The sequence below is a fragment of the Rhipicephalus sanguineus genome, chromosome 9, assembly GCF_013339695.2.
Source record: "Rhipicephalus sanguineus isolate Rsan-2018 chromosome 9, BIME_Rsan_1.4, whole genome shotgun sequence".
Classification (NCBI taxonomy): Eukaryota; Metazoa; Arthropoda; class Arachnida; order Ixodida; family Ixodidae; genus Rhipicephalus; species Rhipicephalus sanguineus.
Genome location: NC_051184.2, coordinates 11,034,800 through 11,061,395, shown reverse-complemented (window position 1 = coordinate 11,061,395; position 26,596 = coordinate 11,034,800). Strand labels below are relative to the sequence as shown.

The window sequence follows — 26,596 nt, the reverse complement described above, 5'->3', positions numbered from 1 at the left end:
TCTGCTTGCACGATTTGTACTCAGTTGAGCATCTGGGCACAAAACAGTGGCTCTGACGTCTGCTCATGGCACACACTCCGCAAAAGACATAACGTAAACACGACAAGGCTGTCCGACCAGCAAATGTAGCACGAAAGAACAGCGTAAACAGTCAAAAGAATCACGTCTAACCGGCGAGTTCCAGCATTGAACCGATTGAACAACATGCGCAGCCTGAGAGCCTGACGTGTATACGACAGCGCGCGCCACCTAGCGGAAACATCGCAAGGCGGCGTCACTACCTCCCATTGCAGCCGCTTGGCGGTGATCACACTTCTAGTATTCTATAGAGTGCCTCGATGCGCTCGTTCGCCTCCGCTCCGGGGGCGCGCGCATCGAGGCACTCTAGTATTCTAGCCACTGTAGCGCCGCGGCGGCAGCTGGCTCCGCGGTGCGCTCGTTTTCGGGGGCGGAGCTATGCGGGGCCGTTCGCGCTGGACAAGGAAGCTACAACAATCGAAAGGTGGCGGCCATGGCGGGGAACGGCTGATTGATGCAGCCAAGCAGCTCGTGCTGCACTGTAGATACTGCACTACCGCGGTTGTCGAGAAGCTCATGGAAAGGTTCGGCCAGTCGGCGGGGCGGCGGTGAGCCATGGCGCTACGGTGGCGGTGTTGACGACCCACGTCCCCGTCATCGACCGGTCGCAGCAGCATGGCTGCAGCCGGGTGTGCCCCATCGCTCCTCCTGCTGCTATTGCTGCTGGTGCACGCCGGTGGGTTTCGCTTGCATGCAAGCAGTCATTTGTTACTTGGCAGTGCACGTCCGGAGGTCTGGAGCCAGCATGTCGGCCCCGATGCGGTAGGAGTGGAATCCAACTTTACAAACCCTGTTTGACTTACTGTCAGGTTATGTCAAAACAATTTGTTTTGTTGCTCTTATGACTGCATTTAAATCGTATATTCTAAGACTTCGCGTCATGAGGAAGTTTGAAGCCCGCTCATTTGCCACCTGTACATTATGTTTAATCGAGGGAGGAATGACTCGCAAACGGTACAACGCCGAAGCTAAAGCTCTGCAGATGATTTAATTTCTGATGCACTGGACTCTGGGTGACTTATAATTAACAATCAACATCAAATATAGGCGTGCTGTTGCATAATTGTTGGTCCTACTACCGCCTCATTTAAACACCTGTACTGGATGATCGCTGCACTAATTTCCATGCGCATTTCAATGGCTGTTTCCCCTTTGTGCCAATATTTTCATCTCGTGTACAAGAAACTTATTACGAGAGCTTTTGCATGATGGCAGTCATGATGCACAATATTTATGTAGTGCACATCTGTCATAACAAATTGTGTGTGTGTTTCTCACCTAGAACATGTGCTGGTAGGTGATTGCTCAGACAAATGTGTGAGGGCAATGCGAAAATTGTTGGCTCGATCCCCACTGGTGGCGAGTTTCATTCAGTTTCCATTTATCGCATAAGGGCAACGCTTTAATCAAATGACACCCCCTATGCTTTCCTTAACACCATTATCGGCATCGTATGGTTGTGTGGAACAAAAAAAAAAAGCCCCTCATATTCATTACTTTTTTTTTTCGTTCCTTTAAACAGCACACACAAGGAGAAACGGGCACTGCAAATGACTGCTCTAAGCACTGATAAAATCATGTTACACCAGTGTCAAACGGTGACTTTTGATCGCAGTTGGGCCTGATCTAGATGGAAATTCTTGATCATGATTGACTTCTTTACGCAAGCTGCAGAAAGGAGCCAATCACTGTTGAGCAATTTTATCAGGATCGAGCTTAATCGCGATCAGCCATACGTTGCATAACACCAGTATTATACAGTGTGCGATGGTGATAATGCACGGTTATGTTGCCTTTTTTTGTGCCGTATGTTCTTTGTAAATCACCAATTACATGTGTTTGTACCACTTCAGGATGCCGTTTTGATTATGGAACTATTACAACATGAAGCACACCTTATGAAAAAATTGCACCCGTGATCGATAATTTCCTTTGCCTCTGCTAAAGTATCCAACCATTATTGGTTATAAATTTTTAGTGTAGAGGCAACACATGGACCAAGAAGGGACATGCACATTCTTCTTGGTCCTTGTGCTACTTATGCACTAAAAGTTTAATACTATGCAAGCCATTAAGTGTAGCTTGCTGAGCAATGAATGCAAATCATTAGCTTTGTTCTATAAACATTGTTTACTACTGTCCCACTTATCTTTGTAGACTTAGCCTCCACATTCAAATTGTACCAGAAGGAATGTTAAACCATGGCTGTCAGACTCGCAAAACTTAGATGTACATGAGCTTTAGGGTGCTGTGGTTCCTTGTATTTTGGGCATAACATAAAGAAGCCTCAATGCAGCTATCACGTGGGTTCCCAGCATATGAGCATCCGGCTGTACACAAGGAACCTTTGTTGCATGTACGCTATCAAACCTGCATGAAAGTAATTTCCTTTTATATGATAGGGACTTCGACACCTATGGTGACCTGTGACATACTGTCACAAACACCAGTTTTCCTTCTCCTAACTCCTTAGACCCTTCAGTATCATTATTTCTCAATTTGCATCACACTGAAGATTTATCGGTCGTTACAGTGAACATTTTCCCACTGCTTCCTTTTCTTAATTCGGAACATTTATTGTTTGGTGCTAAGACAAACATGTGCCTATACCATACCTTTTTAAACATACTTTTTACCATTCCAATATAGTTGCCAGTATCTTGTATTAACATGTTCAGACACCTCAGAGCAGGCTATGAGGTGAAACATGTGGTAGCATGCAATGTGTAGGAGACAACGTGGCAACGCTCACTGGACATGCTCTCCATACGTTGGCCGTAAACAAGGACTTGCACGAGCTAGAAATCCCATGCAGTGAAGGGCTGTAGAAGTTATTACAGCACTTCAGAGCTGCAAAGCAGGGCAAAAAGAACGCTTGATGACTAGAATTTTTAATGTGCAACATCCTTTGTCTTTCAGCAAGTTCAGCAGCAAAATCATATATGTAATACAAGAGGCATGATACCTTTCTGATAGGAATACATATGGCTTCACAGAAAACCCGTGCGGTTCGGGTTGGCCAACTTGAATTCCAGAGTGGGCGAACCTAATATTACGAGATGGAACCCATGAGGTTGGGCGCCAGGGTGCACAAGGCAGCTACCAGCAATCTCAATGAGTACAACCGAAGTGTATGTGGGGGAGGGGACCTTTGTCAGGCACATATGCCTTTAGCGCTCGCCTCCCTCTTGACTTGTCTAGGAAATAGACATTGAATTGAATATGGGCCAGCTTGCGAGAAATAGGCATCATTATCTGGGCAGTGTGCACAGGCGAGCGTCTCAGTGTGTGCTTTCTGCTCCACACTGAACATCCCCGTAGCAGAAATCCTCACAGAAGTGTTGGCTGCGCACACCAGTTGTAGCAGACGGCTGTTTGCTGGTTCTAAGTTTTGCAGTCCCAGCTTCACACAGCTCCTTACCCTGCAGACATGTGTGAAGGCTGACACTGTGCTCTGTTGCCAGCACTGCAGCACCGAACAGTGGCCTACCAATACAAGATGCCTTCAAAGGCAGTCGTATTGTTCAGTTGCAAAGCACACATGGTGACTCCTGAAGCAGGAAAACTTCACCACTTAATCAGAACTTCGGCATGGGCGGCACTTTAGTCTTTCATTTTCAGCTTGCTTTGGTGCTTCGAAAACAGCCAATGCGACCACTATGTCCACATGATTCTTTATACCACATCACGACGAGAATGGTGTCACCTTCCCAGTGGTGGGCCTCGCCCCTAATATATGCAATGGCTCATCGAATTACTGTATACGCTATTATGTGAGGAAAGATATCAAACAAGCTTCAACATGCTCACGACCAAAATGAGCCTTAATATGCGTGCGTAGCTGTTACTAGCTGCATCTGAGTATGCACAAAGTAGAAAATAATAAGCTGGCATTTACTGCCACAAACGCAATGCCAATCCATGTTTCTTTTGCGTATGTTAACCATTTACCTTGCTTTATCATTTGAACTAGCTTACAACAAAATGCCGACATCAAGTGGCCTCAGCTGTAGAGAATAGAAACAAGGAAACCCGTAATCCTTGTCCTTGAGATTACGGAAGCACCTGCCACATGTGCTGCCAGAGCAGCTTTGAGGCCATGTCCAGCCAATGCAGCCACTCTTGCTAAGCCTATAGACCGTATGCAAAATTGTTGCAATATGTCGGAGGTTTGACGAAGCTACCAATTCGGCGCCATGTTGGAGGCTTGCATCCGAATTGTATTGCTGGCGCTGCTATAACTTCTTGCTTGTATCTGCTTTGATAGTAATCAATCAGGGCATAAAATTGTGACGAGTGTGTAAGGGACTGTACACGTTACCAGCATTTTCTATTTATTATTTGTAAAGAACTGCCTCACATCGAGAAGGTACAAGTTTGTCGCCGAGTCACAGTAAGCCTGTTGTCATTGAAAATGAAGCTTTGCGCTAGGTTATAAATTTTGTGTGTTTTCAGTGTAGTGAAGGAAGCGTTGTCAGCTATCTGAATATCATGCGTGTAGTGTAGGATGGTTGGGAGGAGGCTTCAGCGCATGACACGGCTAGGCACAGCGATGACGGTAAGAAAGTGCTGTTGACCTGTTTCAAAGCGTATTTCATGGGGGATTGCCTACGCCGACCTGATGTACTGTGCAAACAAAACGTTGCCCTCTTTTCTTATTTTTGAAAGAAAAAATATTTCACTGCTGTAGTAGCCTACATATGTTATGTATTGAATTACCGCACGATTAAAATGTAAAAAAATTTCGTGTTTCACGCACGTGAAAAGTGAACATGAAAAGCGTTAGTTGCTCTAATAAGTAGACGCTAATTAGCTGGTATTTTATTGAATGAATGCAAACTTTATTTTTCCCTGGTTAACGGGAAGGGGGCAATGGGACAGAGGGTGGGGGGAGGACCTACTTCAAGTAGGCCTCCTCCATCCTCTCAGCCCATATTCTTCTAACATGTGCTCGTAAATAACGCGATATGCCAAGAATATTTGCGCTCACATCGTCGCTTTTGGGGCCCACTGGCACCTTACAATTTCAACCCGTTCCAGCAAGGTAGTTTTCTGTCGCCAGCTGAACACCTGCAAAACCACCTCAGGACGTAACCAACGTTAGCACACCCACGGTCGAATGTAACACATTTGCCGGAACAGCATTTTTTCCGGTTTCATACGAAAACTGCCATGCACTTGAAGAATCTGTTAATATTTCATAGCGACAGGGGCGGATACAGGATTTTTCCGAAGGGGGATCAGCTTTTGGGAGAACCTTATTTATATGTGCTCTTCTTGGGCTGTAAATTTTAAAAAATGGAGAGGGGGGCTCGGTCATCAGGACATCCGGGCCACCCCTCTGAATTTGGCAGCGATAGCACATGAAATGCTTGAAAAATACGTGTAGTGAAGCAATACGCGTGCAAAGCATCCCTCCATACGCTACATGATTAAACTCCACAATCGAAAACAAACTACAAGCTACACGCTCCAGTACAATCGCTCCGTTCGCTGAGAATCGATGACGCGCACGAGCTACCTGTCTAACATGCAATTGTTATTGCAATGTAATAAACAAACTAATGTTGTCAACAGCAGTGCAGGCAGCGCGAGTAGCCGTGATGCAGCTTTGAAACTCGTACATGAAGCCAGTTAGTCTGTGCCTGCAAGCACACTGCGCGAAAACTGTCTCCTTCCGGCATGACACGAAACGGTGTTCTCTGATGAGCGCCGATGCTGTCACATACCACATCTATTAAGAACAGCGAACGTAAACACGGCGTTAGTCGTAAGCAGGAGTCACAGCAACGGCGCGATCTGTCATTTCTCTTAAAGGCCAACTGCGGCGATTTTTTGGCCATGTCAAAGTAATGGTACTTTTATGTTCCTGAGACGCTCCTGTCACGGGCCCGATAGCAGAAATACTCGGCAAATTGGAGAATAATTTTAAATAAGCAAAAAAGCGCAACACAGAAACCCAACCAAACATACTGTCTTCGCGTGTGACGTATAAGTGGGGACAAAACCAGAAATCATGCAAGGCATACTGGTCCCGCCAGCGCATAGTATAAAAGCTGCGAAAGCGGCGAAGAGCTGACGCTCAGTTGAAAGGTGACTCCGTGGGAAATCTTGTGTGTGACTGACCGTGTCACGTGCACAAGCTGAGCTGACGGAAAATGACAGCTGCGATTCCGACACATTTGGAGGCCAACTATAATGGCCATTCCTCTTCGATGAAGTGGAACACACCTGTTTAGCTCTTTGCTTGCCTGGTTGCGCATTCCACTGCCAGATGGCACCACCTGTCCAGGCAGCTCAAGTTTGTGAGGCCGTGATCGGGTAAAATGCTATCACTGAGAAGTTCGCGGACTAACTAAAGCTTCTTAATATTGCTATGGGAAGAGTCCATAAGTTTGGCAATAGCGGCGTTCAACATCGCGTTGGTACGGCCGAAGGAACTTATTATAAGCCAACTATGAGCCACCTTTCGCGCCAATGTTACTAGATTAGGTTACGTTGTTTTGCACGATACGCAGCTCACCATATACCGATAAACCCGGTCACGGTGCACCCTGTATATGTTACGGAAAGCGTTCGGTGATGTTCACGCATGTGCATTCTTTAGCCGGTACGGTATTACCGTACTTTCCTTGCGGTAAACCGGCATTGCTAGCTAAAACACTCTAATATAGAGACACAGGGTAATCGTTAGGTGCGAGTGTTTCATGACTGCCAACAGGGAATCGTGTGCAGCCCACAACGCGACACCACTTGCCACCCATCGCACGCATTACCTCAAGGAACTGGAATTCACACGCCCAGCCAACGAAGCGCTCGCCAAACACACGCGATTGTTGCCTTGCGGATAGCAGACGCTCTAGGGGCCCCTTGGTTCCGTCACTTCCGCTTTAACAAAAATGACATCACTCACACAATGTTGCCTATAATTCTGGGAAGCGAGGTGGGGAGAGTCGGGGCAATCAATAAAATTCATTTGCAGTGAATCTGCGTATGTCTCCAGCTTGCAATTTGGCATGAATAACGGGAACGTGAAAAGGAACGTACCCAGCGAATTTTATTGAGATCCATGGACCTTGAAAAATCGCCGGAGTTGGCCTTTAAAGGAAATCTGTATAATAACATGGAGGTTAGTTTCCTGCAAACCTTTTTTCAGCATCCCGATTTCGTTAATCTGAGCAACACGACACACGAAAATATGCTGGATTGCCTTTCCTCTACGTACGCTTCGGGAGTGCACATGCGAAACACTCTTAATCTTCAACATGGCGGGAATGCACGCGGCGGCCACTAAGTGGCAGCAGATTTTGCATAAGGTCTATAGCACCAACAATTGGAGTACAGCTCTCGGAAACTGCCACATTGTCCCAAAAACAGTGCTGTCAATGCCTCATGACGCAAATCTAAATGAAAGGAAAGCATAGTCCCTCATGTGAATACACCAATGCCAGCAACTTAGGTGGAATGGAGAAATGCATTACACTGTCCTGCATTTACAGTTAACTCCGGAAAGGCATGTGTATGTGCAGTTCACTCTTGGTATTCCATTGCACGCGAAATGCATAGAATGCAAAATGCAGGTTGGTCCTTTGAATGACTTTGCGAAGTGGTTGCTTCCATGGCCCTAGGCATAGCGTGGGCTAGACCAGGTGGGTACATGGAATGATGCCACGGCCCTGTATCCAGGGCTCATGACCTGAAGCTGCTCTTGGTCATGTCCAGGTTGGTTCTTTTCCAGTCGGGGTCCTCGTGGCTCTTGTTCACGTCCCCAGAACACCACTCTAGATGAGCCTTCCCTGCTCCTGGCACATGTCAGCAGTATCGGCTCTTGTACCTCAAGCCTCTTGAGCTCTGTGCTTACGTTTCTTAGAATGTTTCCCTTTTACTGAACTGCTTCTCTATGTAATCCATTGCTTATTTCTATTTCTTTCCTCCAGTTCAGCCATCTTCCTCATCTCATTGTCTTCTCATTCTGCACTCGTGACCCACCTGTGACTCATGACAGTGTTTCTTCTGCCAAAATCAGGTTGTTTGTCTGCGCCCATGTGTTGTCTTTTCTTGCCACTTGTTTAGCAGATCTCCCAATAAGATTCAGTATACACCAACAAGCTCAATTTTCAATTCTGCTGCTCACTGCAAGACCACTTGAGTCCTATGCTGACTAGTCTATCAAGTGCAAGAATGACAAGTCATGGCAGCAAAAGCAGAGGTCCCTCACAACTGACATTCTTGGGGCTATCATTGGTAGGCCAATCATGTCATGTACCAGTGGGGATCTTTGATTTTTAGACTTCTGGCAGTTCGCTGGCAGCCAGAGGATCAGCCAGCTAGTTCTGGTCGGGACAGGAAACATCGTGGTCACGTGTGTGGGAATCCTGAGACAACCCGAAGCTGCCCGATGATTGCAAAATTGAACGCTGGGACATCCAGCGTAAATGCAAACAAACGCTACCGCCGTGGCAGCAAACGAAACCTTGCTCCGCATGCGCATTGGTTTTGTCTGCATTGCCCACTTGGAAATATGTGGCTAGGTTTGCTGAAGAGTTGAAGGGATATTCTCAAGTATGCGTATTTGGGATACAATCGCGTATGTTCGCAAGGTCACGCACAACTCGCCCCGTCCACAAAACGGCCAGCAGGCACATGGCGCCTCGAGAAGTATGCAGGGTGAGCTGCCGCGCCGTTAACGGTTTAACAAGCTCACCTCTGTGCAGTACATGTAACAAACACTGCACAACACGGTGCGAAATCTCACGAAAGTGATCATGCCCCCAAGAGAGCTCGAGCATATACCTGCTTGCGACTATCGCATACTACGTCGCACAAACGCATTGGTCAGTTTGCGTTCTGTCTTAACTTGAGACATGTGGCGGTATCGGCACCATGACTGCATGTTATAGCTAAAATAAACTTCTGTATTACGCGAATTGAAGTCGTTTTGGCTGATGATCGATGCCTGGGCCTCTCTTCCAGTCCTAGATGGCACTTCCGAAAATCTGATGTAGCACAGCTTTTGTCTGAGCTAGTTGGTAATAATCATAGATACTGCATGGTAGAATTACTAGGAGGTGAAAAAAGACAAAACCGAAGATGAGATAAACAGCAAAAGGATGTTTACATTTCTGAATTATTCTCCGTTTTTTCACGTCAACGCGTCGTACAATGCATACTGGCGTATAGACCGAAGTAAGCTCGCATGCCGTCCACGACCAACCAGTGTCACGCAAAAAACAGTCATTTTTATGCCATCAGTGTATTCTAACATCGAAGACCTGGTTGGAATGGATAAGTTCCAAAAGGGGTCACACACGCAAACATATATGACCAAGCGAAATAGCTAGTTCCATCACAATAGTCTTCGCTAACTGCGCAGAAAACAGACACAACACTGTAAACTACAAAAAGTAAACTCGAAAGGCGCCTCCACATGTGCGTACGAATGTGTACATAACTTTCAGACATGTGCACAACGCAGTCAGCAGGCAACAGTCCGCCGTGTTGTTCACGGAAGCTTCATGGGACACATAAAATAAGAAAAGCAATAAATATCAGCTTCAAATGTTCGCTGCCACTCGTAATCGCACCTTCTCGCAAGGTGGAACAACCTTTAGAAGATAATGCCAAGCGTAATGACTAGCGAAGATGTAGTCCCCAAGTGCCTGTATCGCAATTCGTCGAGTTCTCACTAAGATGACGGCGAGCGCATGTCATCTCTTTTTGGCATCTGCTATTCCGAAACAACCCCCCCAGTCATTCCAGAGAGCTTCCATGACAAAATTGTAGGATGTGATATGCCATCAAGAGGACGGACAGTTATGTGTGCAGAAGTAGCTCCAGCAGGATAGCCATAACCATCATGTTGCCACTGGGAGCAGCACTTCACGGATGTTGAGCTGGCAAATATGAACAGGATGGCGCCTCAATCCTCACAATATCAATTACCCTGAGGGGCCATAATTAAATGCATTTGGTACTTTGATTTTAAAGAAAATTGTGCTACACTTTTTAAAGAACTTCAAATCACTAACAGCTGTTTGGCAAGCTAATTTTGCCAGTCTTGGATTAATTAGGGTATGTATGCAGCATACAGTCCATAGCCGATCAGTGGAGAGACGCTGTTGTAGGATGATGTGAAATAGCTGAAGATGCAAAACTTAGATAGATGTTTGTAGAAGAAAATTAATTTCGTTTATTCTGGCATTGTATTTTTTTTTTCTATGCATTTTTTCAGGCTGTTGTGTATTACTTTTATTCTGCACTAATACTATGTTTTCACTTGTCAATTGACTGTTTTTCTTTGCTGTTGGCCACACGCCATACATTATAGGCTGTGGACTAGTCAAGCCGCCTATAGACAGCTTTTTTTTCCATTGTCCTCCATCTGTAAAATACACGGTGGAAATAAAGATTTGATTTGATGCTGAGGATGAAGGCTGTGAAAATAGCTGGAAAACTGAATGCATGCATGTTATTGGAAAAGGTCAAAAATGACGTTCTTTCAGGAGCAACACCCTGTAACGATTTGTGCAGAGGCCTCCATATTCACTCTAACCTCCATATAACGAACATGGATATAACGAATGATCGGTTATAACAAAGTAAATGAAGAATAGTCTTGTCATAGATACAGTGTTAAAAATAAATATTTATAAGGAATTTTCGGATATAACGAAGTTATTTTCGTGGCAGGTGTGTCTTTGTTATAACGAGGTTTGAGTGTATCTAATGGGTCTATATTAAGTATAAGCAATTGTGTGTACCTATGTTTTGATACTCCTTTCAGTGCAGTAACTATTTTGCATATTTGTGAAAGCATTAGAACATACACAGGGTGTAAACAAAGCTCCCCTCATTCTCCACGGTATACATTAAGAGATATTCACCAATTACAGTGTGCCGAGGAGATGGCTGCGACTTTCCAGTGGCCTGGTGGGGTGAGTGGTTCCTGCAAGGAGCACGGGAACCTGTGCGCATCAACCGCACCCACATATCCACGCGGGGCCGCTGTCTGGAGGGCCGCGAAAGCAAGTTTTTGCTGTCCGAGACTGGCTGTGTGCGCTGCTTGGGCATCAGTGCTAAGCACACAAATGTGCTGCAGTACAAAGAGACAGCTTGCTCACACCAGACATCGCACGCAGCCGTGTGTGCTGAGTTTGCAGGTGATGCCAGCCTGTACTCGCTCTTTCGACTCAACGGCAGTGAGCAGGAGTGCCCCATGCAGGGCCCCCTGCTCTTCAGCTACAACCAGGGTGGCGGTGACTGTGCCAATCCCCCCTCGAACCTGGAGTCTTGCACTGAGCCCAGCCGGCTGCTGCTACGCTTCCAGGCCTGTGCCAGCGTTCTGGGCTCCGAAAGTAGAGGTGAGTTGTTTTGCTGCTTTGGGCTTCGCTAGACTGCTGGCTGTCTAATGCAGAGGAGCAGCTGACGTGCCTGGCTTCTTGGAAGGAGGGCTCGGTGCGCTACCTGGTTGGCCGACTGGTGCATGCAGCAGCCAAGACAGATGCCGATCGATTGCGTTGCTTTGCTTACGAGCAGGCCGACGGTGGCTGGCAACTTGCTCAGTCGGGGGATGCGACGTGTGATGCCCTGAGTGGTGCCACCGAGGGATCACGCACATTGCGTCTGTGGCCACCTCCGATGCTGACGGGTCGTGAGTGCAGCTGGCCAGACTGGTTCTCACAAGGTGCTTGGCAGCCACTCGGGGAGGCTGGTGCACCTCTGAAGGTGCTGGCAGCCGATGTGCTGCTCATGGGTGCCACACGGCTGCGCTGTCTTGAGCCACTGCCAGCTCTGAGTGAGCCAGCTGAAGCACGCTTCAAGGTCCAGGCCGTGCATCAGTGGTGGGTGGCACTGTGCATGTGTCTTGGCCATCTTGACTGAGCAGGTGTTCCCTGTGCAGTGCCAGCCAGCGGCGCTGCCTGGGGCTCCTGAGGAGGACACCGCACATAGTGGAGCTGCGGCTGGGCGACTGTGAGCAGCCATCACGGCCGCTTACGTTGGTGCAGCAGCAGCAGGCAGGAGGCAGCTGTGGACCCATCCTGGGACGTCTCTTCCTGCTACCTCAAGGAGGGGCCACAGCAGGCCTGCTGCTGCGTGGCTGTGGTGGCAACTCTGTGCTTAGCTGGGACTGTCGCGACCATCAGGAACAGCTGCAACTGCTGCTGGGATGTGGCTCTGACATCCACCGTGAGTTCTTTTGCAATCATAAAAGATCAGCACAAGAGATACATTCGTTAAGAAAAACAGTACCTGTTGCGTCTTATTCATTTTCAGTTTCATGGCATACAGTGATACTGCTGCTGCGCCAATTCTGCCAACGCTGGGCAGTATCGAGAATACTCTCTGGGCAACCTTTATCCGTCTCGCGATACGTCTCTCTAGACGTGTATCAGTATCTCTAGTTCCGATACATGAAATAATGTACCGTGTACCTTAAGATACTGTTGCAATCGTGACACCACTGTGAGAGACAATAAACGTTGGCTGAACTCAATTTCTCAAGCTGATACTGCTGCCACTAAGCCACCTAAACAAAACTAAAGACTGTGATATTCCTTTATATTTCTGCCAGAGTCCTCCAGCGAGGGCAGGTGGTGAGGTCTGCTCGTCCCTATTGGTGGAGCAGAGTCACGTGGAGGCGTTCGCACAGTCTCGACAAAAACAGGCGCACTAACATCTGCGCCCAGCTGTCCTTTTGTTTTCTCGCTTTTATTTTTCTTTTTGGTTATGACATTGCCATGACACTTGCTCATAGCCGTTGTCCTGTGCCACATACTCCAATGCCTCTGGTGCCTATCGCACAAATTATGATGCTGTTATATTGTTGTTATCAAGGTTTCTCTTTCGTAGCACTTCATTACGAAGTCTGAAGAATACAAGAATGGGGTTGCTTTGCATCTCGTGTTTCACACATCAGCGATTTGAAGGACCTCATGGATGTAAGTTTGACTTAGATGCAGTGAGATTGACTTCATGCAAATAAGATTTTTAACGACCATAGCACCACTGCGGCTGATGCTAGATCCAATAAAACAAGCATTTACCTAATAGAAGATATATTCGTGGACCTTATCATTTTCTTCCTTCTATATTTATTCAGAGAGATATTAAAATCATAAACTGATTGTTAGCACAAGTGCTTTTTTAGCTATCCTTCTTTTGCATCCGGTACAGTACCTAAGTATCTGTATTTTTTTCCGGTCTCTTTATCAAATATATATTTTGTAATGTTCTACCAAAATAACCTCTCCGCTTTATACGTACATTGACTGCATAATTTCTGCTACTGTTTACATATTTACAATCCCCTTATGTCAAGGCAGTGTTAAGGACAAATACATAATAATCTGGGCATGACTGAAGTATACAGTAACAAAAATTCTGCTTACTACAGTAGACTCTCGTTAAACGGAACCTAAAGGGACCAGGAAAACGTGTTCCATTTAACAGGAGTTACATTTACTGAGAGATGAACAGGGGTGCAGAATTCATGTATGAAACCAATCATATCAGATTCAGTTGTTCCATTTAAGCAGCAGTTCCGTTTAACAGATTTCCATTTACTGAGAGTCTACTGTACTTAGTAACTAGTGAAATCTTTTATATGTGGCAGTTCACGGGTGAATGTGGGATACGAAGAGAAGGAAGATGGAGGATTAAACTGGTATTTCGACTGACGCCGTGTCGGGGAGAAGCTTCCATGACCCAACCGGAACAAGTCGGGGAGAAGCTTCCATGACCGAACCAGTCAACCCCTGAGGAAGGGACCGAATCGGTCCCGAAACGTCGGGCTCTCTTAAACTTGGCTGGAGCCATATTAACCTCCTAAGCCGTGTCTCCTTCATCACATATACATACCTGCCAAGTCTCCCGGATTACCCAGGAGACTCCCGGATTTTGAACGTTTCTCCCGGTTGTACGGGTCATAGGAAAATCTCCCGGAAATCCAGTTTTGCCCCGCGCGTCCAGTGCATCGCGCCCCGTGCGTCACGGTGACGCAAGGTGGGACGTTTCGCATACAGATGCGCTACACGCAATTTAAAAAATGATCCTAATTGTGTTATAGGTTATATCAGCCGTTAATATTTCGTAGATGATGCGTTTGTTTACACACAAATCTATCCCACAAGTTATCTCGCCTTCAAAATTTTGTGTCACTACTGCTTTAAGTGGAGACCCCAGCACTTAAAAGGGTAGCCGTTACCGATGTCTGACGAGATAGCGTGTTCGCCAGCGCTTGCGACCGTCCCCGTCTCAACGGCGCCCGTCCCTTGCCCAACGAAATAACTGGTAAGCAAGCGACGACAAGCCTCGCACGCGGAGCGATGTTATCGCATGTGCCCTTCACGTGACGGTGACGGCCGGGTCGTTTCATCTTTTCTTCAACCGCGTTCGTCCCTAGCGCTAGTGCGCATTTACTTGCACGTGAAACAGACGATGCGTAAGCGATGTTATCGGTTTGGACTCTGTACAGATCAGCGGCGACCGCAAAATTCCGCTGACAGTGTCCATATAATTGCTATCGCGGTACCCCCCCCCGCGGTCGGCATACTTCATACCCCCCGCCCTGTTGAGTAGATCTCCCGGATTCCGTTTCTCCAAACTAGGCAGGTATGCATATATAATAATGGAAATTATTAGGAGCCATCTTAAAGATGTTAGGAAGGGGATTCGAGAAGCAATATGTTATACCAAATCCTTCATTTTTCTCATGAATGCACCTACGAGTAGTTTTAGGCTACTTTTTACAGGTACTAAATTTTCAGTTGGCTTTACCTTAAGAGGTAACTTGACGATACTTATGCTTAATTGTCATAGCTATTAATGGTGCCACCTGTATCGGGGTTATATACTTATTTACTGTGATTGTTTAACATGGAACTGCCTCTTTATTTTACTTTGATATGTTTGCTTTCCATTTTTAGGCCTACATAATTTTTTTTTGTCACTGATCACCATGTAATGAAAGCTATAAGGGCCAATTGTGCATAATGCGGCTGCGTCCCGTGACACTTTGTGTAGCCGTACAATACGTCTGAAACATTTCTGGGCTCCACGTGTTCTTTCATAGGAGACATTTTAAAGATGTTAAAATCTTGACTCTCATAGAAGAGAAATTGTTAAAAGATTGCACGTTAGTATGTCAGCGGAAAAGTAGAATGTGAGAAGTCATTGCAGATTTATGTTCTCTACATATACGTGATGAGTCACAAAAAATGTCGCTGGCAGTGCTGTTGCTGCTGTACAATTGTCCGGTGATCCGGTATTAGCCATGAGAAGTTGGGGTGGCGCCGCCCAGTGGGAGGCCTGGATGATGCCACGGCATGGATTCTTCGACGCCCACCATGACGTGCCGGCATATCATACGTCTGCTTCGTACGTTGTTCAGCCGTTTGCGCTTCAACCGCCAGGCACTAATACAACCCGCTCTTGTGCTCACCACACACTGTTTACAGCACGTGTTCTGTGCACTATACGATTTCATAGTCACCACAGATCGAAGAACTTGATTATAAATGCTTCACTGCCTTTTCCACATTCCCATTCCGTGATTAGACACTCTGATAGGTAATCTTTCAATTGCACTAAAGAAAACAGGTACCATAACAACTGGTTATCGGTCCCTTTATCTTTTGTTACCACGCCTATTCAAATTGATCACCGGTGATCGATGCTTTGAATCGTCGATTTTGGCATGCTGAATTTGCTTCTCGTGCATCTAGCACCTCTTACTGGTAAGTCCAGCCACTGCACTTTCAGAATCAGTTTGAATTTGCCCGTTTTGGCAAGATAGTGATTTTTGACAGGCCTTTGTGCAAACCAATGTGCATATGTTGTTGGGAAAATGCGCTTGGCTGATGAACTTCAGAGAAATGCGTGCCACTCGTGGTTATGCTTGAGTAACATCAAAGTTCTGTAAGCAAAATATCTTTTGCAAGTGAAATATCAAATTATGTGGGTCAGCTTCGCAATCTGACAGTGTTGAGCAGTAATAATTGCCTGAAATTTATGCCAACTATTCACTGGAGAGCTGTTGTTTGGAGATGAGGCAGATTTATTCTACCAAAAATTATTTCAGAAGGTCCGCCGCATGTATAAAGTGTGGAGGTGGCCTTTTCAGTCAGTTTCCAGCAGCTTTGGTTTCGCTTTTATTGTTATATACGACACAGGGCCGCGTCCCATGTCGGTGGTCGCTCCTATGGCGTCATCACGCACGCATAGGCACGCGGTCTCAGCTGCCCAAGCCGCCCTATAGAGGGATGAGAACCTCAGCAAAAGGACGAACCTCAGCACGGACGAACTGTGCCGTCTGATGGAGTTCTGCCTCAATGCAACATATTTTTCGGTCGGAGGTGAATTCTAACAACAAACAAGTGGAACCGCCATGGGAGCTGCCATTTCAGCCACAGCTGCAAACTTGACGATGGAACACATCGAAACACAAGCTTTGGACACGTTCGCTGAACCACCAAAAATATTTTTGAGATATGTGGATGATGCCTTTTACGTGAACACAGAGTCTAACATCGACAGTTTCCTGGCACACCTAAATTCGATGGAACCAGCAATTCAATTCACCGTGGAACGTGAAAAGAACAGTGTTCTTCCTTTTCTGGATGTGCTAGTGAAATGGCAAACGGCGGGAAAACCTACCCACACCGAACTATATCTGCAGTTCAGTTCTAACCACCTGACCGCCCACAAAACATCAGTGGTCAACACACTCCTGAATCGCGCAGGGGCCATCTGCAGCTCCAAAGAAATACAGATCGAAGAAAAAGCGATCACCACCGACCTTCTGGACAATGGGTACCTGAAGAGCTTTATTCGCCGAGTACGCCAGCGATGTGACGGCCGGGAAAGCGCCCCCCACCTGCAATCTGCTGCAAAGGGCGACACTAACAATGAAGCCTCCCCCAAACGTTCCTGCCACGTCTCAGTCCCATACGTTCCGGGAATCAGCGAGCAACTGTCCAGGGTGCTGGGGAAGGAGGGCATCCAGGTGGCGCATAAACCCTTTTCAACAATCAGGCGACTCTTGCCACGGCCAAAAGACCGGTTGCCAAAAGAAAGATTTAGAAAGGGTTAGTCTACGAGGTTCCATGCATGGACTTTGACGCCACTTACATCGGTGAGACAAAATGTCGCCCACATCTTCCCACGGGGGGAACTCGAGTAAATGCGTCGCAGAGTGGTGGGGGTATCGCGTGAATCTTGCGTAATTGGGTATGGTTTGGGAATGCTTAATTGTTACGCGATGCGCACACCAAGTACGACTTGAACGGCTCGAGCGTGCACGAAGTTCCAGGTCCGCAGGTTGCTTCAAATGCTTGCGTTCAGCGTCACATGCTCGTCTCTTCGCAGCCTTGTCTTTTGCGTTGCTTGCTGTTGTTGACGCCGAGGACGGTGAGGGTGGGGTAACGTTGCCTTCAATGAGTGGTGGGACGCTGATTGAAGGTACTGTTGCTTCCATCGCATCTACTCGAGTCAAGCAAAGCGTCAAGTCAAGCGAAAGCCAAGTAAAGACACCCTTCACTGAATTCCGAACGCGCGCTCCACTGCTTATATACACACCACCCACGTTCGAGGGAGAGGAGGGAGGGAGGGAGAGGAGAGGCTTGCTGCCGGCACGAGACGAGCCGAGCATGCGCAATGGGGGTGTGGACGGCGCCGCCGACGCCACAGGTGCGACTAAGAAATGCTCCGCATTTAAAAACTTCCCCGATAGGATACGGCAACATCGAAACGACGTGCGTAGCTTCAACGCTGCGCGAAACGCTCTCGCAGAGCACAGCGAAAAGATGGACCATCGCATCAATTTTGACGACGCCCGGGTCATTGACATGGAAGGCAGCCACACAAAAAGACAGTTCTTAAAAAGAGTTCTTAGAGTCCTGGCATATCCAAACAACACCTGGAAATGTTAACCGCTCAACTGGAACCTTACCGAGTGTGTACGTGCACGGTTTACGAAACCAGTGGAAAAAACACCGCAGCAACAAGAATGGCGAAAAGAAGGACGATGGAGAGGGGGACACCACCAAAAAAACTCGCTAGCTTCAGAGCCGGCCAAACAGTCACCCCTGAGGAAGGGACCGAATTGGTCCCGAAACGTCTGGTCAGTTTATAGTTGTTAAATTGTAACTCTAACACCTTTGGCTGGAGAGTTTATTATATTTTTTCATATGAATTTTCACCCAGCCATACAGATCTCTGTCGAATATGTTCACATTTAAATCGTTATGCATGTCATGTGCAGCATAATTTACATGCCATGGCCTTCGTGGTCTTACGTCTGTTTCGTTAATTTTATATATATACCGAAATTGTTATGTAGTGAAAATATGTTCGTCATACAGACAAATGACACATGACTCTATGGCAAACATAAACAGTTGGTAAAATGAAAATAGTGACATGCATGTCATGTACGGCTTGATTTACATGCCACGCTCATGGTGCTCTCGTGTCCATTTTGTTAACGTGATATGTATCAAAATTGGTATGGTGCAACATGAGTATACACCGAACATAAATGACAGGTCGTAACTTGAAAACCTCTATATGCATGTCATGTGCAGTATGATTTACGTGCGACACTCATGATGCACTTGCAGCCATTTCATTAATTTGATATACAGTTGAACCCGTTTATAACGAACTCGAAAGTGTCGCGAAAAGTGGTCGTTATATCAGTAGTTCGTTGTATATGGACTCGCCCTTAAAAACGTGCGTTTTGCGGCCAAGCCGTTTTTTTTTTTTTTTCCTTTGTGCACTTTTATTAAAGTGCTAACAACCCCTTCGGTGACAAGCTAAGCCTTTTCGCGTCGTGAAGCGACGCCCGCTGCGTGCTCACGAGTGAATTAACCACCTTTGCAATGAGCTGACATCATTTCACCGAAGCGCGGTACTGCGTCGTGGAGCCGATCATCCCTGGATAGTTGCGTGCAGCCCGTCGCCTGCTCTGCTTGCAGAATCACTGCCGGGCCGCTTGCTGTATGCCGTATGCGCGCGTTTGTACGTTCTTCGTGCTTGCTTCACTCCGGACCGTGCACAGGTGTGGCGACTAGTCTCTTCGTTCAACGCGGGGAAAACAAGCATTTTGCAAGCAACGCGCACTCGACGTCTCCGCGATGCTCTCGCGGCCGTGCACGACGATGCGCGGCGCACTTGAGTTGTCACCTAGTCAAGCACGCAGTATACGCTCGCTGTCAGTGCATCGACGTTTCTCGGTGCCCACGCCGCTTAACAACAGCGAGCTACTTTCGTTCCTACAAAGTGCACTTTAAAGCGGTCTCGCACGACGTGGCGGCGGCGAACTTGCGAACGGCAGCATGGCACGCTCGTACAGCCGTCAATCCGCAGTGTACGGCGTACGCCACACGCGCAGCCGAGCAGATACCTACAGATGACTGTGATAAGGTTGTCGGCTGTAAGTCATAATGGCACGTTCATCGACGGCTGCCACCTCGCCTTCGCTCTTTTGTGATGCTTATCCTCGCAATCACGCGGAAGTCGTAATCACCGATCGACCGGTCTCTGCCGTTACCGAAAAGGCGGACGACCTTTTGCGGCACATTGTGGCGTCGACGAGTTTAGGGACGCAGTGAACCTTTTTGCGATGGAAAGTTATCGCGGTTATCACTTCTTGCATTTATGCCTTCTTGCGTTCCAAGGCATTGTTTGGTTCACTGTAGGCGATCGTAGCTGTAGAAAACGGCGTCAGGAAAGGTTACCGTGCAAAAGCTGACCGCAAGGCTTTATGCTGCCTACTATTTTTTTTTTTCCTCATTGCCATTCTGCCACTGATAAGAAACGCCTGGAAAGTGAGCGACCTCGCTCGCAGCGTCCGAAATCTGCGTGCGGTGCTCGCCGATCTGGGATATCTTAGTCGCGAGTAAACCGGAGCGGGGCACACGCGAGCGCGCGCCCCTGTCACGCTTTAGAAGGAATGTTTTAACTTTTTTTCGCTTCGTATGCGCCTTATTTTTACCGTGACCGTGTCTGAAGTGTTCGTTGTAAAAGTAGGAGGCTTTGAAAAATGTTCGCTATATGTGGACGCAGCTTCAATGGTTAGCATAGGAAAATCGTAAGTGCACCCAAATATGGTCGTTATAACCGATAGATTGTTATATGTGGAATTGCTATAAGTGGGTTCGACTGTGTACCAAAATTGGTATGGCATAGCAAGAGTGTATGTTGAAGATAAGTGACAGGTCGTGAGACACAAATCTTGGCATGTATGTCATGTACAGCATGATTTACACAATACGGTCCGGGGGCACTCACGGCCGTTTTTTTTAATGAATATATACTCAAATTGGTATGGCGTGGCATGACTGTAGAACAAACATAAATTACAGTTGGTAACATGAAAAATCGTGAGATGCATGTCATGTACTGCATGATTTAGATGTCACGCTCATGGTGCGCTCGTGGCATGAATGCCTTGATTTGCCTCAAAGACAAACAATGTGGTGTATGTACCTCTTGACTGACTGCTTTGCCTTACATCGATTATCACAGTGTGCAGGATCTGCCGCATTTTTTCTCATGTTGCATGCTGCATGATTGTAAATGACACCCTGGAAGATGCGAGTTATTCTATGCTAGAGTTCTCTTGCATAGCATGTGTTCTGTTCATTGGGCTCTGGGAAAAGAGCTGGTAAAGTATGACTTACATTTTTTAGATCAGTACAGTAAAACCTCGGTGATACAAATCTCGCGGGGTTACCAAAAATATTCGTATCATCCGAAATTCGTATCACCAAGAAACATAGAAAATTAGTATGCGACAAAAGAAAGTTGTCATACGTTTTGATTTAGTGTTTCTGAGGGCCGCAGCTACGTCATCAACAGCTCTGAATGATTGCCAGTAAAGTTTTTAGACGTCAACAATCATACTTGTACTCATCAATATATGGGGCGTGCGCGCATGTGTAATTAATGAACAAGATGTGTTGTGACCCTTGACCGCTAGTAGCCCTTCTTAATCCTTCTACGCGTTTCTGCATGACACCACAGCACTGCGGCAAAAGTAACGTAAGAAGCGCTTTGTACTCTATAAATTAAGACCAGAAAATCTTGAAATCGCTGTCGCTTCTTGTTGTTATTTTCTTATCGCGGTGGTGTTGGGGGCGCTTTTCGAGAGATTTATGGCCGTACTCACATAATCGGGAGGTTTGCTCGAAATTTGGGAGTCTCCCGTGCAAATTGGAGAATTTGCCTGCGGGCGTTGCTCATTCGCCAAGACCACCCGCTTCATCTCTTGGGGTCTTGGTCCACCTGTCATGGGACTTCATGATGGACCCGCAGCCCAAGTTTCAGTCTTGTTTCGTAGAACGTTCGATTGCGAGGACATGGCTTGCATCGACGTGGCAGGCACGTGTTGACGCCGTACAAAGACGCTGCTGCCTCGAGCACAGCAGCACGCGTCAACGCGTAAAAAAAAAAAAAACCGCGACGTCATCTGTAATCTAAACGCGAAGGCGCATAACGACCTCCCTGATTAGGGCGCACAATCTCGGAGGCTCAGCGCGCATGTCCGCGCCCGCGCGCGACGGCCGCGTCTTCCGCGACAGCATGAGCAGCACCTGTTCGTACCTGTGCACTAGCGTACGTTCGTATCAAACGTCGCGGGTGAAAATCGGTTCGCAACAACCGCACTCCAATACATTGAAGGCCAATGGGCCTTGGCCGGGACCACAGAAAAATTCGTATCACCCCGAAATTCGTACGAGCCATGATCGTATCACCGAGGTTTTACTGCATATGCTAGAATGGCGTGGTTGAAATTTGGGCTTGTTAGTACTACATTATCGTAGAAATATATCACTGGTTGAACAAGAAACACAAAAAAGACACAAAGCACTGGCACTAAGTGTAGTGCCTGTGTTGTGTGTGTTCTTCTGGTGTCCTTGTTCAGTTAGTTATGCATTTGTTTTGTATTTTATTCTTTGCATGCTTACCCTTGGCAGAAGGCTGACTGACGCTGCTGAATAAGTAAATAAATGAATTTGTCAGTGAGAAATGCATGAAAAACTGTTCATTAAAATTTAATCTATGTGAGGAACATAAATATGAAGCTACATGCTATTTTTATGCACTAAGAACAGCACCCAGTGTACAACCTCGGCAGATGTAAATAAAAACCACTTTTTGAGCCCATGGTGAAAGCAGTTTTGCTGTTGTTGACCTGCAGGATTTAGGTGCCATGGCAGCTGGGAGGAGAACGGCACACGCCTGCTGGTAGCAAGTGCAGTGTCTAGCCAGCGGCACTACTGCATTGCTGTGTTGGCACAGCGTGTGCAGTTTGCTGAGAGCCCCCCTGCATGCGTCCCGGGGCTGCCCTGGCCATGGTTGTCCTTTGAGCTGACACGCACCGACAGCTGTGACTCTCAAGAGACTAGTGCAGCTGCTGGCCAGTGGCCCCTGTTACCAATGTTAGTGCTTTTGATGTTGCCGCTTGCAGTCCAGAGGCTTTCCTAGGTGCTGTGGTGGACAGGAAACTGCACGACAGTGTTGGTGCTGGCCTTGTGTCTTCTTGCACTGTGACCAAAAGCTGGGCTGTGTTCGTTGGAGGAAGAAGACTCTAGATGCACATCTAAGCGGAGGCCTCTGTTTGGGCTTTCGGTGGAATTCATTGTTCACGTGCAAACCATTGTGCCATCTTCCAGCCTGCCTACAGACCGAGCACCATGGAATGGTGCAGTGACAGTACTCGAGCAAACTGCTGACAAGGGGGCACTTCATTTGTAAAGGACCTGTGCATGCTGTATGGTTGAGCAGGAACAGCAGTTGCGCAAATGATATGTTAATGCACCAAGTCCTCATGTTCTTTGGCCGATGTACATGTCTGGCGATTTTAATTAGGTGAAAAATAAAGTGCGAAGCGGCTTCAAAAGTGTGCCCATAGATGACTGCTTCAGTTGGCTGCTGCAGGGGTCAGTTCTTTGCTCAAATTATTGCTATGCAGCATTTACTTTCTAAACATGTTTTCAGCATGTAGGTGCATGCTCTTGTACAGACATTCTTTGCCATATGCAAGTGTTAGGTAGAGGTGTAACTTGAAAGCTTATCAATAACTCATGGAACAGTAGGTGTGGTAAAACCTCAGTAGGAGACTTACCAGTCATCATATCGTCATAGGCATGAGACCATTAGGGCTTGCTCCTAAAATGTGCATGTTCATTGCTGTACATCAGACATGGTGCCTTGTTGCCTTTCCTTTCACTCCTTGGAAAGAATCGCCTTCAATGGGTAAAAATTTACTGAATTGGTAGGGAAGACACCTGTGGACACTTGGACTAAGTGTAAGCACTCTCTGTAAACCCTGTAATTTGTGACCAGATCTTAAAGGGGTACTGACACGAATATTTTCAGTTGTAATTTTTTTGTGTCAAATGAAAGGTCAAGCCCTCAAGAGCCTAGAAAAGGTAGTGCTAAATGCGAAAGCGCCCTGAAAAAGTAATTACAGTATGTTTTTAAAAGCTAGTTTCGGTTCCTATTGTACCCTGACGTCACAACACAGTATGAGCTTCTCGTCACGTGCTCACACAATATATAGTGACGTTTTTACGGCTGCTCCGCACCGTGGCTACGTTGGCGACGCACAAGCGGCCATTTTGGAAGTTTTGATGATGCACAAGTGGCCATCTTGGAAGTTTTGGTACCTAACGTCATCACAACTAGCCAGACTGCTGCGTGAAGTCACCAGAATTTGTATTGTAGCCTGACGTCAAGCTAGTGTCGATGTCAGTAGGTGCGCCATGGAAAAATTGACTTTAATATCAAACTGAAATATCTTATCGGCATTTGCTGAGCTTCACACTTGCTCCGAGCCGTCTCTGCATACAGGAGATTTGTATGGCAGAGTAAACTCGCCTTCAAGAAAAGGTGTCAGTAACCCTTTAAAAGGCACCTCACCAGACCCCACTGTGAATTTTTTTGTCTATGAATTTATGGATGGAGGCTATGAGCATCCCCTTAGTAAGGGGCTTTGATCTGTGAGCCACCAGGCTCTATCGTTAATTTTGCCTACTACTTTGCCTGCCTGTGTTAAGGAGAAAAGAAAGAACCTATAATTTTGTAGCTTTACTTTCTGCGTTTTATAATAGAGTAACTTTAGTTTTCATGCTATTCTGTTTATCTTTCTGCCACTGATCGGCTAATAGTCTTTTACTGATCTGTATTGCAGAGTTGTGAGGCACTGTCTAGGGAGCATTTTTCTGAAATTTTTTCGAATGTTTCAAGGCATTAGAAGAAATCCTACTGTCCTGTTATCGTGATACAATGAGGCAAGAGTTGCTGTCACCAGAAACCTGCATACTTTTATGTAAGTGCTTGTAAAAGAACCACATGTGGTCCAAATTATTCCAGGGTTTCACCACCGTGGTGTGCCTCATAATCATATCATAGTTATGGCATGTTATACCTCAGAAGTAATGATTATGTTGTGGCACCACTGCACACTCCATATTGGACCATGGTCAGTTACGTTGAAAACAGTGCTTTTTGTTTGGGGCATGTGTGTCTAACTTTAAGGGCGCAGGGTAAGCCCTATATGTCCCATGCATTTTTGACCATTTTGTGGTACCGTTTTCTCAGTGACTAAAAGGGATATCCACATAACACATATATAATTTTCTTCCGAATTTACAGCTCTTTTAACTGAAGCAGATTTATTTAAATCTGACTAATATTAGGATTTTAGGGAATTTTTTACCACTAGGACCTAAATATTGAGTTAATTTGCATCTTTGAAAATCTGGAACACAGAAACTGTAAAGTATATCATTTCAATTCTGCTTCAGTAATTGTGTGCATTTATGCAGAATACAACAAAAAATAAACTGGTTATCTGAGAATACGTAGGAAATAATAGTACCTAAGTAATAAAAAACATGGTTTTGAGGTAATTGAGTTTGAAGTTAGAAAACAGCTGAAAAGCAAACATACTTGGCCACAAACGCCATTAAACTATTTTATTTAGTAGCTACAAGCTTGGTAATCATTGCCAAAGTTAATTTTTCTCTTTGGAGCCTCTCGTCTTGCTTGCCTTGCTTCTTTTGTGAGCTCTCCTGCAGCTCTATCTGCAATGTATCATTGATTGTGGTGAATATTTTCAAGCAGATTGACTGTATATTGACCAGGCTTCAATCCTAATTATTTCAGAATTTTGACTCGTGCGATACTGCCATCATTAAACGAAAGAACAACATCCAATGTCGCAATCCTTAACTCTGAAGCATAAACAAAGACTGCAAGAACTCTGCGACGCAATTCCCATTAGCTCAGCACTTGCACCACACTGTTTGCACACGCAGTTCAGTCTAATTGCATCACAAATAATATTTATGTCCATTAAAGCATACCCGTTGTCACCCTGCACGCGATTCACCTTGAAGGACACTGAAAAGGCTGAGAGGTTCAACGATGAAGAGCTTGCTGGTTCAGCGTTCAGTACCGCAGTACGTCACCGGCATTTATTCACATTTAAAGGAGAACTGTATTGGTTGTCTCGAAATTTACACTTGCTGAAGACCTTCTTTACCTTCAGCATCCGAACATATTGACGGGCATGACAGACACAAGGTGTAAAGAAGCTAGGAGCTGAAAGTGTTCAAACAGATGCGCTCCGAAGATTACGTGCGAATTAAAAGGTGCACAGTGTCTTTGGACTGCCATAGAAGTTACCCGACAATTTCCTATACACAGCTGACTCTAGACAAGCACTTTAACTGTCGTACACAAAGTTTTTTTTTTTTAGAATAATGGACCGTAAGCATGGAGTGCATACGAGGGGCTTGTCTTAGGGTGCATGTTCACTCATTACTTGTTTTTGAAAAAACTGGTTTTCAGCCACAAAAATAGTTGGGAAAAGTATGAATGTGGAAAATATGCAAAAAAGGACACCCTTCCCAAATTGCAAAGGAAAAAAAAAAAGTTTTTTCTTTTTAATTTTGCCTTACTCTGTGCCCTAAACTCTCTTGATGTATGGCTTCCTTGAAGAAAAGGGTGTGCAGTCTTCTGTTTAGCTTCATAACGGTTCGCGCTACCAGGCGATGTAAGGACAAGTACAAGCAGGGCCATACAAAGCGCCTTGCATCAGTTTCTAGCAGCACGAACAGTCATGGTCTTGCCAACTAGCCCCCATAGCAGCTTTACTTGTGTTTAAATTTTCTGCAGTTTCTGTGCCACATAGCTGTGTTATACTTTTCAGAGCACTGAGCAATCTACGTGCTGCACTTGCTTGTCTGCAAAGCCCAAACCTGGCGAGACTCGCTTTGCTGACAGCGAAACCATACTTAGCCATCTCTGCTTGTCAGATGGGCCTGGGTGAGTGAGCACCAGTTGCAGTTCTCTGCTGCCAAGCACAATGTTACAGGCCTGTAAGCAATGGGAGCACAATGCAGAAATCCTTCGTGTACTTGTTTTTCACTTAGAGAATGTCAGGTGGTGAAGATTAGTGTGGAGCCCAGCTGTTGCTTGGGGACATTAAACTTTATGAAATGATCAA

General features: G+C 46.2%; 1 protein-coding gene across 1 annotated transcript; it reads left to right on the top strand.

Moving 5' to 3' along the window:
* Nucleotides 1-415: 415 nt before the first annotated feature.
* On the top strand, nucleotides 416-26,596 carry LOC119404590 (uncharacterized). Its single transcript, XM_037671139.2, has 5 exons — nucleotides 416-754; nucleotides 10,971-11,438; nucleotides 11,492-11,918; nucleotides 11,978-12,264; nucleotides 22,280-26,596. The coding sequence occupies exons 1-5, from the start codon at nucleotides 694-696 to the stop codon at nucleotides 22,564-22,566; spliced, it is 1,530 nt and encodes a 509-aa protein (XP_037527067.1). The 5' UTR covers nucleotides 416-693; the 3' UTR covers nucleotides 22,567-26,596.

Coding starts and splice junctions, on each gene's coding strand:
- LOC119404590 (XM_037671139.2), top strand. CDS start 694: ATGGCTGCAGCCGGGTGTGCCCCATCGCTCCTCCTGCTGCTATTGCTG. Junction 755..10,970: donor ATTGCTGCTGGTGCACGCCG/GTGGGTTTCGCT, acceptor CACCAATTACAG/TGTGCCGAGGAGATGGCTGC. Junction 11,439..11,491: donor TCTGGGCTCCGAAAGTAGAG/GTGAGTTGTTTT, acceptor TGTCTAATGCAG/AGGAGCAGCTGACGTGCCTG.